Source organism: Nomia melanderi, chromosome 9, assembly GCF_051020985.1.
Source record: "Nomia melanderi isolate GNS246 chromosome 9, iyNomMela1, whole genome shotgun sequence".
Taxonomy (NCBI): Eukaryota; Metazoa; Arthropoda; class Insecta; order Hymenoptera; family Halictidae; genus Nomia; species Nomia melanderi.
The window spans coordinates 8,941,280-8,955,882 of record NC_135007.1 but is presented as its reverse complement, the minus strand read 5'-3'; the positions used below and the strand labels follow the sequence as shown (position 1 = coordinate 8,955,882).

Genomic DNA, 14,603 nt, shown 5'->3' with positions numbered 1-14,603 from the left:
CATAGTTGTTCCCGTGAAGGTGCCGCGGTTCAAACAAGCCGCGATATTTTACATCCGCGCTGTAAACGCAAAATGGAGCTTTACATATTCAGGGTGGAGGGAAGGGCTTCACAGTGCTTTTTAAAATATTCCTTTGTACTTTAACGAACGTGTCTCTTTAAAACATTCTCAGTACTTCGTCGTGGTGTAGGTTCGATTTCTAATAAGCACGTCAATTTTATTTGTGAAAATATGGTTTTTTATATTTATTACTTTACTCTCTTTGTAAATATAATCATACACTCTGATAAAATAGAAAATATATTCATCTTATATTACCATAAGACTATATCAGATACAGACAATAGGAAGTGACATATTTTATTTCTAGTTCTTCTATACTGTATAAATAATATTACACAATTGACAGTTCTAATCTTCACCAGAACTGTGAGTTTACGCAAGTTTTCAGAACCCGGAGAAATACCAATGGAAGTACTTATATTAACGCGATATTTCTTCCGTGACTATTTCTTCTAAGAAGAAATATTCTAATGGCAAAGTACGCGTGTACCCAATATATCGTTGGTTACGTAGCTGCCGTAGAACATATATCCACTCTAATATTTGAGGCTTTGCACTCAAAAGTTCTAGAATATTTTTCACGCCTGCATCGCTTGTATAATCTATTCAATAGAGATCAAAGAACAGTAAAAATCATCTTATAGACTTTTTGTGATGTGTTAATTCGAATAAATGCTTATATCTGCTAGTACGAAAGCAGTAATGAAATTTCAAATAGGACACTTCGACTCTGTCGAACCTTCCGATTCTGTAGAGAGATCTTCAGCTGCCAGAGCAAGAACCTCTTCACATACACGTTTGTACACCCATGCATCACCTTTTAATCTTTTCCTTCGAATACCAACTAATAATTTATCGCTCGAGATACCCTCTAGTAAGCAAACTTCCAACTCGAATGAGCAAGCGTTCCTGGAGGAAAATGGCCGTGTTGTATCTTTGTCTTCTTCTGCGCAGTCCTCTGTTTCACCTTGAAGAATAAACCTGTAAAAATATTTTAAATATACAAACAATGTACACATTTATTATTGTTTAATTATTTTCTTAATATACAATCGGGTGTTACCCTTTTTGGTGACACATGATTCCTTTCCGCCGAAGTGCTCGACGTAATTGTGAGAGTACATATCTCGGGTCATCACTGGATGTTGATGAAACATTGAAAAGACCCTTCAAATAGAATAAAACAACAACAGTATAATGAATCTAATTTGAAAATATTCACTGTGTTTAGAGGTTGAGTAATCAGGTACGAACTTTGCCGGAAAGTATGTTAGGTTGGTCAGGATCAATATTCTCATTTTTCATGCGCCTCTTAGGCGTAAGGACGCACCGCACACGATTTAAGCCACGTTCTAGACCCATTATTACTTTTCTGGCGCTTCCTGGTGTAGAAGACTGTGATCCTCTAAAAATGATTACCCTTTTTATGTTAGCAGAACAATAATTGTCTTATTTTATATATCGTAAACATCTACCGTGTTTCTGATATTGGAGTACTGGTTGGAGTAGAAACGGTTCTATCCTTTTCTGCTGCTCTCTTGATGGGAACTGTAAACATTTTCTTCGTTGATATAATAATATTCATTATCTAAAACTTAATTACTAAACAAGCATTGACACGTATAAGTTAGAAGGAATTGTATTAAATGAGATAAGGAATAGTAAAAAGGTGTTGTACCTTTTAAAAGGAAACAGGGTAAAGAATTCTTACAAATAGCTATTTGTAACTCCAAATTGTGTTTGTTCACAAGTCGTTGTTCTTCTCTGACTAATTATCTGGTTTTCACACAACTACAGCAATTAATGGCACTTGGAAACTTTCATTAAAGTTTCTAATTAGGTAGCTACCATCACCTAATTAGAAATAAACTTCAGAAAATATATTGTAAAACTAAGTACCATGATTGTAATAGAGCACAAGTACATCTAGTTTTCATGGAAAGGGATAATTATTGTAACTACAGTTTTATTTAGTACAAAATATTTTTTATGAATGTAAGAAGACATATGGATTATAACTTAGGTCTCTGATATAAATTATTAAAAGAATAGCAAAACAAACATAGCAATTTTCTGTAACATACCAGGAGAACACATATCATCTACTTCTTTACTTCGATGTCGTTTCCTTCCAGGTATGTATGGTTCCATGAAATTATTAGCTATGAAAAAAACAATAAAAAGAAACTATACATTGTACATCTATCAACAATACGTATAAAAATAATAATAAATTACCTGTTTCCGGTGTTTTTGGTATAACATTATAAGTTGTTTCTAATACAGGAGATTTCCTATTAGGTTTGCTTCTTGGAGAACAATCAAGTTTTGTTATAATATTATTTATTCCTCCTTCATCCTATAAACGATAAGAAAGACCATATTTTATCTTTAAAATTTATGTTTAAAAACGTGTTTGTCAGATAATTGTAAAATATTACTTCTGGCTTAAAATGAGATTTTGCAGAAGATGATATCCGAAGTGAAAGTCCACGAAGTTTCCTATCCAAAAGTAAAAGATATGTAGCAGTCTTATAATCAGTTCGATCACTTTTTACAAGTTTCTTCCATATATCTGAAGCATGTTCACCGCATATCGCAGACATAGTACTCAACACGTCATCATCCTTTTCGAACTGTAAATATATATGATATTCGTTAAGTATTTTTTGTACATAAAACTGGAAACTAAAAACCGCTTACGTTAGTTTTATGAACAAATGAAACAGGATTTAGAAATCCTGCTGTAATCCACGGATGATTGCACAACTCTTGTATACTAATTCTTTTTTTAGGATCTATTTGTAGCATTGCTTGTATCAGTCTTTTACTGCTACTTGAAAGCCAGCTTGGTTCGTCATACTTGCCACTCTAGAAAATTAAATTATTATAAATCATTTTCTCAGTAAAATTCTATAAGAAACTAAAAAAGCTTACAAGAATCTTTCTATATAGACTCTCTATACTGTTATCGTCAAAGGGAAGGAAACCACAAAGTAATGCATACAGAAGTACTCCCATACTCCAAATGTCTACTTCTGAGCCTATGGATAAATAGGATAAATTTATTTTAAACATAATGGTACGAAAAGAAGCCAAAGAAAGTAATAAATACCTAAATACTTTTTTCCTAATATAAGTTCTGGTGCAGCATAAGTTGGGGAACCACATGATGTTTGCAAATGCGATTCTATCCCATTCTTTGGCTTTGCACATAATCCAAAGTCTATAAGTTTTAAGTTTTCATCCCTGTCTAGTAAAACATTTTCCTACATACAAAATAATATTGTTTGTCATTCGTAAATGTAATCAATTATAAAACAAAGCTTGACTTACTGGTTTCAAGTCACGATGCGCATATCCTAAATTATGTAAATATGCTACAGCAGAGACAATTTGACGAAAGAATTTCCTTGATTCTGTTTCAGATAACCTATTTTTTTCCACTGTAAATAAAAATGTAATTATAACATTCTAGTAATTTGTTTATCTTGTTAAATAGCATTTAAAAAAAATAATATTAGTAATTTAATTAATTTAGAAAAATCTGGAGAAAGTTATGATTATAAATGTTACCTATATGGTCAAATAATTCTCCTCCTGAACAATATTCTATCACCATAAAATAGTGACTCTCTGTTTCTATTACTTGATATAGTCTACAAATGTGTTGGTGTAATAAAGTTTTCAGCGCATCAACTTCTAATTTAACTCTTGGTAAATCATCCTGAAGATTGAGACAATTAATTCAATTACACTGAATTGAGCTGACGTTTATGTGAAATTTTGAAACCACTTACGCCTAATGCTGTTTTGTCCATTATTTTAATAGCAACTTTTTCGCCGGTTGCAACATGCGTAGCAAGTTTAACTTTCGCAAAGCCTCCACTTCCAATAGTCTTTTCCAGATCGTATAAGCCTTTAAGGGCAACATATCGTACCATTGTAATAAATTTACAAACAAATATATCAATAATTCTTCACTCAACGACACACTGTCAATCACATAACTTTTAAACTTACAATTCCTAACGTAAACAATTTTTAGAAGCCAATCAGGATAAAGTATTTCATACAGCCAACTTCCCATCATCAATGCTGCCAATCCAAAAAAGAACCGAATTAATAATTACTATCAGAACTCGAAGGTAGCCTTGTACGAAGAGTTGGAAGTAAATCTTTTTAAATTTAATTCGAAATAAATCTTTTTATAGAATGCGAATATTAAACAGTTCGTAAAAATAATTTCATAGACATAGGTTATTATGGATTTTTTTTTAATTTTGAATTCTTACATAAAGTGCTAATAAAAGGATTTTTAAAATTACAGGGAAACGTACAGTTAATAGAACGACTTAAGTATCCGAAGAACGAATCAAGAACTTACTCCAGCGAATTTACACAGTTCAAATACTCAGTCCTAGTAATTAGTTATAACTCCGAATTTTATGTAAAATTTTGTAATTTTGCAAGAATACAATCGCAAAAGTACAATAAAACGTATGTCACAAATTTCATAAGGTACAAAGAAGTACGTGCGTAACTACTCACAAAAAATGTTCAAATATAACTTATACATTAGTGACTTATAGTAAAAGTATCTTTAATTTACAGTATAATGCTATACAATTAGAAGACACATTTACTGTTCATTTAATCACTTCAGCTTATACGTATCAAAGAATTCTGTGTAACGATCAAAGAATTATATTCTGTAACATAATGTATCCATATGACAAAATATAAAAGGCTGTCACATAAGTACTTATGAATTGTAATTTACATGTAGACGTTGTTATTAATATTTTGCAATTCATAGCAAATATAAGACTACATTGTCTATGCACAAATTCAAATTCATCAGGACAAAAACCAAATTCAAAGTAAAAATTTGCAGACGATACAGAAGATGTAGCTTGCTTTATAAATTATAGTTTTCGGTGTTGCGGAAATAATAAAAGGAAAAAATAATTAGTCTTTGGAGTGTTGACTACTAGAACTAGTTGAACGAGAGCGGCGTTTAAATTTTGGTTGATTGTTAGAATCCGACATGTTACCACTCTTTCTTCGATTTTTGTCTGTATCGTAATTTGAATTAGAATTGTTTGTCCTTTTGTAATCATTACGTCTATCATAGTATCTATAATTCTCTCTGCCTGGTCTGTTCATTCTATAAGAATCTCGCCTACGTGGATAATAATTCCTTCTATTTCTTCTATCACGGCTATTTCTACGATCATAATCCCTGTCTCGGGATCTTCGACGATCCCGTGATCTCGAACGACCACTTCCACGTCTTCTACTCCTGTCCCGTGAATCACGTCGCGAAGATCTGTCGCCGTATGATCGATGTGAATCACGCTTTATTGCTTTCTCATTTTTATGCTTTCCATCTGTTTTGTCCTTTGACATAGAATCATTTATATCAGAACTAGTGTTCAAATTATCTTGATCCTGTTCCACGTTTTTATTGTCATCCTTCTTTTCTTCCAACTGATCATTCTCCTTGTTCTCGAGTTCTTCGGATACTCGTGTATCAGTATCAAATTTGTCCATTATCTGACTATCTTCGTCCGGATTTTCTGTGAACTTTTTGATCCTATCTGCCTCGCGCTTTTTCGTTTCCTCTTCTTTTTTTAAACGTTCCTTTTCTAATTTCTGTAACATAATTTGATGCATTGTAATTACAACCTTATTGCACACGAAGAGAAAATCGATGACTGTAAAATGTTTAAGATCGTGTACCTGAAATTCATGTAATTTGATAGTACGATTTTGAGCCTGCTTCCAGTGCGGCGGTGTTACGCTTCTTGAACGACTACGTGAAGGTGTATGATAGCGCTGGAATTTTGTTTATGGATATTTAGTTTTATTATTAAATTACAAAAAAATACCATATTTTATAAGTTTTGTTTTATTAACATGTTACGAAATATTTGAAAAATGCATACATACCGTGTACCATACATTGTATATAAATACTTACAAATATTCCTCTTCCTTTAAATACGCGACCAGTTTTTCTATGCGATCGTACCCGATCTCTTCCATAATGTTGCCTAAATTCTTTTTGATTCGCGTTATTCGTTGGCCCTGCTCTGTACAAAAATTTATTTGCTGGCACTTCCGGTATTTCATCTGGATCGATTTTTGTTACTGACACAAGTGGATGTGGTTTTCCGAGATCATCTTCATTTGAATCGTGTATTTCGCCATCTTCCGACTTTGCTCTTTTTTTACTATATTATTAATCAAAATTGTTATTTCAAGTTATTACTAATTCAGCTTTAAAGTAAATTATAAAACATATACTTTTTCTTGGCCTTCTTTTTTTTCTTAGATTTTTCTGCATAAGAATCAGAATCTGTATCCGATGAACTACTGTCTTTTGTTTCGCGTTTCTTCGCTATAAATAATTGTAAATTAAATTTTATTACATTAGTTTCCTTAACAAAATTTTAATGAAAGTCAAACGTACCTTTACTCTTGACTTTTAATACAAGTTCTCCACAATTCACAACCTTAGCATCTTGCAATGGACGGGACATACGGTCTACTGGAAGTCCCTCAATATGTGTAACAATTTCCTGGCCAGACACTACTTCTCCAAAAACCACATGGACACTGAAAATATTTACATTGAAATTTTAAATATACAAACAGCTTTTGAATTATAAAGTAATTATAAAAAATGGATTTTTACTTACTTGTCGAGGTGAGGCGCTGGTTGTGTTGTACTACAACAACAAAATATGATTAAGGGGATGAGAGATGAACAGAAAGAGCCAGCTTTCATTGGTCATTGTGTTGTAGTAGTGGTGTGCAGACCCTTCCCTCATGACTACACAGAAATATGGCTAAGTTATTCATTCCTCCAAAGATATTCTTATTTCTATTCTTTTTAATATTCTTCGGACGTTCAACATGATTCACATAGACTATCAAATATAAAATGATCTTACATAACAACATTAATTGAAACAGGATAAGTTTTATAGATATCGACACACACCCAAATTTCGTATCACTTAATTAATTTATCTCCTCTTACTGTTTTAAAGCTTTTTTCAAAATATAATTAAAGCCTAGAAGATTGTTAAAATGTGAGGATAAATATATGTATTAAACTCCTATTACCTTTACCTTTTGTAGTTGATAAAGAATACATCTGCCAGCAGAGAAACATAATTTTGAGCCAGTAGAAACATTAAAAAATAAAATCTATATACAAAACATTCTTTGTTTGCAATTGTAATTATTAACTTTTAATAAGCGCATAACTTTGATTAATAATAACATGCAAACTAAATTTTTTAGTAAAACAATAGAATGTATTAATTTTATATTTTAATTTTGTCACACCATCTTGCAATTTTTTTAACTAGTGTGAATTAGCTAATTAATTTTTTTATATTCTTCAGATATATATATATGTATACTTATATAAATTTAAATAATTTAAATATGTTTTTCTCTGTAAATACTCACATAAAGAATTGTGAACCATTTGTATCTCTGCCACGATTTGCCATTGATAACAAAAATGGCTTGTTATGTTTTATAATAAAATTTTCATCTGAAAAATGTTGTTTCACATATTTTAAATATTTATATTCCAAAAGTTTTCTTCTCATATTACTCTTAACCAAATCAATGTTTATCAAGTTTACCTGCAAATGTTCCGCCATAAATAGATTCACCTCCTGTTCCGTTACCTACTGAAAAATCACCACCCTGAATCATGAAATCTTTAACAACTCTATGAAAAACAATTCCTTTGTAATGCAATGGTTTGCTAGTTGTTTTCCCAAGTCCTTTCTCTCCAGTACATAAACCACGAAAGTTTTCGCATGTTATAGGGCACACATCAGCAAATAATTCAAACACTATTCTACCCATTGGAAGTCCGCCTACTTCTACATCAAAAAATACTCGTGGATTGACATTCATTGTGGTGAATTCTTTTATAACTGCCTGAAAACATTCACAATTATAAAAAATTACAATCTATCCATTCAGTTGAAAAATATTTGTATAAAGTACAAAGCTCTGAACAAATTCTTGTCACATGCATATAATAGTATAGAAATTACTAAATAATATTACAGAAAGAAAAAAAAGAAAAGCATTATTTCCTGTAAGTTCGTTGACGATAGCGTCAAATACAATAAAAAGTAGATTCATACAAAACGAAATATAAAATGTTACCGTTACAAGAAATAAAAACAGTCGTGAAATCCAGAAAAGAAATTTCCAGAATAAGGTTAGAACTGCTTGATCCAGCCACTACCCTAACTCAGTGAACTGTGAATTCATTAATAATATACTACAACTCTACCATTTTGTCTTACGGTAGCGTACGTTTGTTATATTACTACGTAAATATCGACAACATATAAATGTAGTAATGGAATAATCAAACGCGAAATTAATCACTCGGTGCCATATTGTTGAATCTATGAGTATTGTTAATATATAGGGTGGTCTGTGAGAAATACATATAATACTACAGAGTGGTCATATTTGAATAGATCTACATACTAGTTCTACAAGAAAATAATTCAATGAAAATTCATTGATATTTAATGAAGAATTTATTGACGTAAACAAAATTTTAGTAATATTTTTTATTATATGAAAAAGTGAAGATATTTTATGTTTTTTTAAAATAGCACTATGTATTCTTCCTGTTAGATTATTATATCACATAAAAAGATGAATTTAATAATATCTACACATCATGCTAATTATTGGTCTTAAAATAATTTAATTTATACATGAAGTTCAATTCATAAGTTAATTTATAAATTGACTGACACGTAATGTTAACGTAATACAATCAGTCATAAACATAAATAAATGAATATAATTTCGTTATATATTGTCAGTCAATTAATAAATTATACTTAAAATACAAACTAAACTATTTTTAAATTCGATTATTCAATTTTTTTATATGGTAAAAAATATCAAATGGTTTCAAATTCTTTTATGTAAGAAAGATACTTTCCGAAATTATCATTTATATCAAAAAATTATTTATTTTATACTAATAACGAATATTAATAAATATTATTAAATGGTCTTGTTACATTATAAGAAATAAGTTAAATATCATGACAATCAGTTTATAGATAACTGTATGTATAAATGTATAATTGCCAACAAAAAATATAAACGTAATTTTCTACTATATGAACAAGCTATTACTTTCGTAAAAAAATTAAAGTATATATTTCTTATTGTGATAAACAGTAGAAAAAGTATAATGTAAAACAGGTTACAATATTTCATAATAAAATCGTTTAAGAGTATCAAAGTACATACAATTTTAAATGCTTCAAATTCCTTATCGCTATTTCATTGTATACAGTACATAAGGTATATTTCATTGGTACATATATTCAGTATTGTGCGAATAATAAAGTGGTCTTCACTGCCACTTAAATGTGACGAAAAAATGAATATAAAATGTTAATTTCTAACGATATATTAAGGAGATATAGAAATGTCAGCATACATGTTTATAAGTTTGTTCGCATGTTCAATGGTAAATGTTAGTAAATTTGAGGTGATACATATCAAATACCACAAAAGAATTACTGACTAGAAGAATCAACAGTGTAGTATATTGAATTAAATGTGCCCACAGCTCGAACAAACTTGTAAATACAAAATTCAGAAAAAGCTACCACATAATTAAACATTTATTGAGTTTGATTGAGGCAACGAAGTTATTTATCAGTATAGACGTGATTAGACATTTTTGTGTGTGAGTTGTAAAGTTAAAGTGGTTATAAAAATTTGAAACCTTATTTGAGGAAACTGTGTCGTATGTTTATTAGTATTTTTATTCATTTCAAGTCTTTGATTTTGAGTTTGATTTCTAGTGTTGTACAATTTTCGTCTCTATTTATACCATTTTCAAAGTACTTAATTTTTAAGGTGAGCTGTTACATTACGTGTATTATTATTTATAAATTATATATTTTACATTAAAAACGTATTTAAAGAAAGATTTTTTCTTGTGAAACAAATATGGATATTACTAAATGAAATGACTTCTATGGAAATATATTTAAATTAAGAAAGATATAGTAGATATATACAAATGAAGCAGTAATAAGATAGAAATAAATACAAATAATGTTATATGTAACAATAAATCTTAAAATTTTGTAGGTGCATGGACCACAAAACATCGAAAAAATATAATGCAGTCCCAATTAGCAGCAACTCCTCGAAAATTACCAGTCTTTGTGTTTCCCCAAAGTATCACTTTCTTTTTAGACGATCAATCTACTCACAAACAAGTTTTGACTTTGTATAATCCATATGACTTTCCTGTAAAATTCAAAGGTAAATATTTTATGCTTATAAAAAACTAACAATTAATAAAAATCACTCGAATAATTATTCTTATAGAAATTATTATTATTATTACAGTATTGTGCACTGCACCAAATAAATATAAAGTTGTTGATCCAGAAGGTACAATCAAAGCAAGATGTTGCGTCGATATTGTTGTCAGACATATATCACTTTTATTAAACAATTGCAATGTTATCGACAAATTTAGAATACAAATGCAAGAACATCCAACTAAACAAGTAATTAACTAATTTAGTAATAATATATCAGAAATGAAATTATAATTGTATTATGAAATTAATATAATTTAAGACTCTGGAAAAATTAATAGGCTATAGGAAAACGAGATGTTGAAGCTAAACTACTTCCTAGTACAATGGATACTGCTGGTAGATCTACCCCTGATCCAGAAATGTTTCAACAGCTTCCTATAAATGAAAACAGGCAGCAGCAGTCTTATGCGCTTATAGCTCAAAATAAAGCAATTGATAGTAAGCATATATTTTTCATATATAAAAAGACCACATTACTTATGTCACATTAATGCATATTTAACAATGAATGAATAAGTTTAAACTTATTATTTGATTAGTAATATTATTATTTGCCATTACAGAAGATACATTCAAGATAAACATAGAAAAGCATTTATATCTTTATGAAATAAATAAATATGAAAAATTAAAATTATATTCTTATAGATAAAGGTTACTATTTCAGTTTTTGGAGTTAATTTTTGAGTTTATATCTACATATATTTACTATTTTGTATTTACAATATCATTCAGTTTTAATAGAAAAGTATTTATTGCGTAGGTTATTAAAATTTAGAGTAGAATAAACACATGCATTTTTTTATCATGTACAACATATTATAATTGCTTTTATTTTTCTGATTTGCATTAAGAATGACACAGACAGAATAAAACTATGTATCATATGGACATAAATTAAAATAGATATATAATTTTAAACACTTAACATATTTCTGATTCTACGTATATATATACAGTCATGTTTTAATTTTTAGGAGGAACAAATTATGTTGCACTGATTGCTGGAATCATCTGTATAGTTGGATTATTACTACCTACAGAAGGAGAACAGAACAATAGAGTGCCTGATTATCTTCATCTCTCGATAAACTTTAAATTAATATTTTCATTTGTACTAGGTGAGTTTATTGATATGTTCTTTTAGTTAAAGATTATAAATACAATCTTTTTCCCTATTACAGGTATGGTTACAATAATTATTTTAAGGTTATAATTCTGGGATTTACATATTCGAGAAAAACTTTATACAATGATTTTAAGCATGGGATGAAAAGCACAATTAATATAAGGTTTTTTGGTATTGTCTCTCTTTTGATACTGAATATACCTAACTCTAGTCTACAAACGCTCAGCCATCACATTATATTATGAATAATGCTGATCTTTTATTCTTTTAAAGCTTTTGACATTATAAATTCTTATCCGCGTTTGTGCTTTATTACCCTATGTGTGTCCTATGTAAAGAAAATCTGTACATAAGAAATTCTGATGGTGTTATTGTCTTTTTCTATAAAAAAAATAGAATATTTATATAAAAATTAATATTTCGTTTCCATTGAAATGATTTTTATATAGAATTATATATAGAACATATGATTGAGATGTACTTATGCATTCTATCAAAATATGATCTCATGTACAAATGTATAAATTTATTGTGTAAAATGAGTTTTGAGATGTAAGTACCCTTGAATAAAAATGTTTCAAATACAAAATAATTTTTCAATTTTTGTAATGAAATTCCACTTATAACAGTGGATACAAAATTTCTTATGAATAGACATAAAAGTTATATATATTTTTATTTCATTTTATTTTATTTTATTTTAGAAATAAGAACTTTTTATTATCAACATGTATTTATTATTTACATAAGTTACAATGGAACATTTGTGAATAAAATGTATTTCCGAATAAGATGTCCATTCAAATTTTTTAGTCATAAAATATTTTTCTCCTAAGAAAAATCTTCTCACAAGTATCAATTGGCTAAATAGAAAAATATACAAATAGTATTACACTGTCATGTATTAAATATATTTGATAACAGTTACTTGATTAAATTACCTCAAAATCCATCATGAAAAGTTCAAAGAACTGAGTCAGTATCAGACAGTATTAGAACCGATGAACATTTTTTAAACTTTCATTGTGTGTTTTGTACTCCATAGAGGCACTGGCTGGAAGATGTAATACTCTCCTTAATGTGTCTCTAATACGTGCAGTAGTTGCATAATCAGATGCAGTCTTATTCCATACACATATTATGTCCTCCTAGAAGGAATTATTAAGAATAATCAATTATTTTCAATAACACACAGTAATTATTTCTTCGATATAATACAATTTAATTTACTTGAAATCTTATAGATACCACAGCTCCACAAATTTCTTCTCCAACCATAAATTGTTCTCCTAATATAGCTAATATCAAATTTTCCCAACATCTAGACACTAAACCCTTTCTTAATCTTACTACCCATTTACCACCTTTCTGATTTGCTTCATCCTGAAACAAAGAATACAATAGAATGAAAAAAAATATATATATATATATTCATTAATTATAAACATGTTAGAAAATAAAATAAGATATTAAAAAATACATACTTCCCACATTGGTTTTATCCCAACTTTGAAAAGATGAAAATCTGTATGTGCAGCCAATTCCGATGGTCGAACTAAATGACTATACAAACTCCAAAATTGTTCCACACTCGCAAACCTACCAACCAATTTTAAGTTTTGGTCATAACTTTGTATACTTGGTTGTTTACCAGGACTGCGTCGACTATACCATAATGCGTATGCATACTGTAATTTGTGCTCATTTGGATTAATTTCTATATGAGGCTACAATAAGTATATTCTATTTAATAGATATTTTATTAACGTCTAAAGCTATATTAATAAACAAAGAGACAATTTTTACTCACTAGTGTATCTTTCTCAGATTTTTGATTATCTTTTGACTGTGTTTCATCATCCCCACTTTCTTCATTAGCTTTTAACCTGCAAGTACTACTGTCATTTACACAACAACCTTTAACAGAAACTATAAAAATTAGCATGGACTTCTTAGAATAATTTTGAATATAATTTCTCTTGACAAACAAATTAATTTATTTGTAATATTTTATTTACAGATTAATTTATTTATTTCATATTTATAGGTAACAGCTTCGCACGATTGTTTTTCAATAATTGAATTTTCAATAATAATGAAAAATGTAGTAGTCCCATGGCAGTCAATCATTTTAAAACATAAAAAAAAGGAAAAAAGTAACAATGAAAACTGTAATACAAACAGAGAAATACTTAGTGTCTGACAAATGTCAAGCCATATCACATGTTTCGTACTACTGAATTTTCTGCAAAGTATTTTATAAACGTCATTGACTAATGTGTTAATTTGCTTGTGTAAATAAATGTAAAATGTAATATATAAAAATTATGTTGATAAAATTCATTTTCCATTCAAAACACATCTAACCTCTATCTAGCCCTCAGAAAAAGGCACGACGAAATAAGGAGAAGGCTAGTTGCACTTACGCCTCGAATTTATTGGACATGTTTTGGGCTGTGATACAATTGTATATAGAATATTAAGTAAATACTATAAACGGTATATATTTCAATAAATACAAATAAAAATATAAACGCTTCTCGTTCTCTGTTCCCTATTCTCACGTTCTCTCATATGAATGTTTTCGATAAATTGTTGATCTCCCCACCACTTTCTTTTTTGTCACTTTGTCATCAGAGATTTTACATCCAGATGTTGGTCATACCAATAAGAACTAATTATATAGGGTATTCAAAATTATTGTTACTTAACATAATATTTGTAAGTATTTATATGTATGATAAAAAAACACAGATAAAATTTTTTTAAATCAACAATTTTATAGTTGTTTGTTAATTACACAATAATAATCTTAAAAATAACAGTAATACAAGTAGGTATTGCATTATATTACATATTAATAATATATTGTGAAAAATGTTATACAAAATGTTTCTAGTAATTGGGATAAACCATAACTTTGTTTTAAGCAAAAATAGAGGAAGACCATAGAAAAATTTATCATATTACGGTATTACTTTTTTCGA

The 14,603-nt window shown here is 28.9% G+C and overlaps 4 protein-coding genes across 11 annotated transcripts; 1 reads left to right on the top strand and 3 right to left on the bottom strand.

The window, feature by feature from the left end:
• Positions 1-236: 236 nt before the first annotated feature.
• Positions 237-4,198, bottom strand: LOC116427783 (maternal embryonic leucine zipper kinase). The gene is made up of 13 exons (XM_031978544.2): positions 3,864-4,198; positions 3,640-3,790; positions 3,400-3,509; positions 3,179-3,332; positions 3,001-3,107; positions 2,767-2,934; positions 2,505-2,699; positions 2,302-2,422; positions 2,148-2,225; positions 1,539-1,611; positions 1,318-1,468; positions 1,127-1,230; positions 237-1,044 (listed from the first exon to the last, which is right to left on the bottom strand). The coding sequence occupies exons 1-13, from the start codon at positions 4,005-4,007 to the stop codon at positions 774-776; spliced, it is 1,827 nt and encodes a 608-aa protein (XP_031834404.1). The 5' UTR covers positions 4,008-4,198; the 3' UTR covers positions 237-773.
• A 125-nt stretch (positions 4,199-4,323) lies between these two features.
• Positions 4,324-8,566, bottom strand: Moca-cyp (nuclear cyclophilin protein Moca-cyp). Of its 4 annotated transcripts, none has more exons than XM_031978545.2 (9): positions 8,402-8,566; positions 7,734-8,037; positions 7,552-7,639; positions 6,771-6,800; positions 6,542-6,687; positions 6,376-6,469; positions 6,050-6,302; positions 5,809-5,904; positions 4,324-5,721 (listed from the first exon to the last, which is right to left on the bottom strand). In XM_031978545.2, the coding sequence occupies exons 1-9, from the start codon at positions 8,402-8,404 to the stop codon at positions 5,035-5,037; spliced, it is 1,701 nt and encodes a 566-aa protein (XP_031834405.2). In that variant the 5' UTR covers positions 8,405-8,566; the 3' UTR covers positions 4,324-5,034. The 4 variants fall into 4 exon arrangements, with proteins under 4 accessions (XP_031834405.2, XP_031834406.2, XP_031834407.2 ...); XM_031978546.2 differs by having other exon boundaries at positions 8,272-8,565; XM_031978547.2 differs by lacking the exon at positions 8,402-8,566 and having other exon boundaries at positions 6,771-6,904; positions 7,734-7,796.
• A 789-nt stretch (positions 8,567-9,355) lies between these two features.
• Positions 9,356-13,930, top strand: LOC116427805 (motile sperm domain-containing protein 1). Of its 4 annotated transcripts, none has more exons than XM_076370906.1 (6): positions 9,356-9,444; positions 10,246-10,422; positions 10,510-10,673; positions 10,766-10,925; positions 11,465-11,608; positions 13,664-13,928. In XM_076370906.1, the coding sequence occupies exons 2-6, from the start codon at positions 10,278-10,280 to the stop codon at positions 13,696-13,698; spliced, it is 648 nt and encodes a 215-aa protein (XP_076227021.1). In that variant the 5' UTR covers positions 9,356-9,444; positions 10,246-10,277; the 3' UTR covers positions 13,699-13,928. The 4 variants fall into 4 exon arrangements, with proteins under 4 accessions (XP_076227021.1, XP_031834434.1, XP_031834437.1 ...); XM_031978574.2 differs by lacking the exon at positions 9,356-9,444 and adding an exon at positions 9,451-9,619 and having other exon boundaries at positions 13,664-13,930; XM_031978577.2 differs by lacking the exon at positions 9,356-9,444 and adding an exon at positions 9,451-10,008 and having other exon boundaries at positions 13,664-13,907.
• LOC116427806 (eukaryotic translation initiation factor 4E type 2) lies at positions 11,558-14,239 on the bottom strand. Of its 2 annotated transcripts, none has more exons than XM_031978578.2 (6): positions 14,043-14,239; positions 13,427-13,511; positions 13,101-13,343; positions 12,847-12,999; positions 12,558-12,764; positions 11,558-12,479 (listed from the first exon to the last, which is right to left on the bottom strand). In XM_031978578.2, the coding sequence occupies exons 1-5, from the start codon at positions 14,060-14,062 to the stop codon at positions 12,609-12,611; spliced, it is 657 nt and encodes a 218-aa protein (XP_031834438.1). In that variant the 5' UTR covers positions 14,063-14,239; the 3' UTR covers positions 11,558-12,479; positions 12,558-12,608. The 2 variants fall into 2 exon arrangements, with proteins under 2 accessions (XP_031834438.1, XP_031834439.1); XM_031978579.2 differs by having other exon boundaries at positions 13,427-13,502; positions 14,043-14,238.
• Between the last annotated feature and the right edge of the window lie 364 nt (positions 14,240-14,603).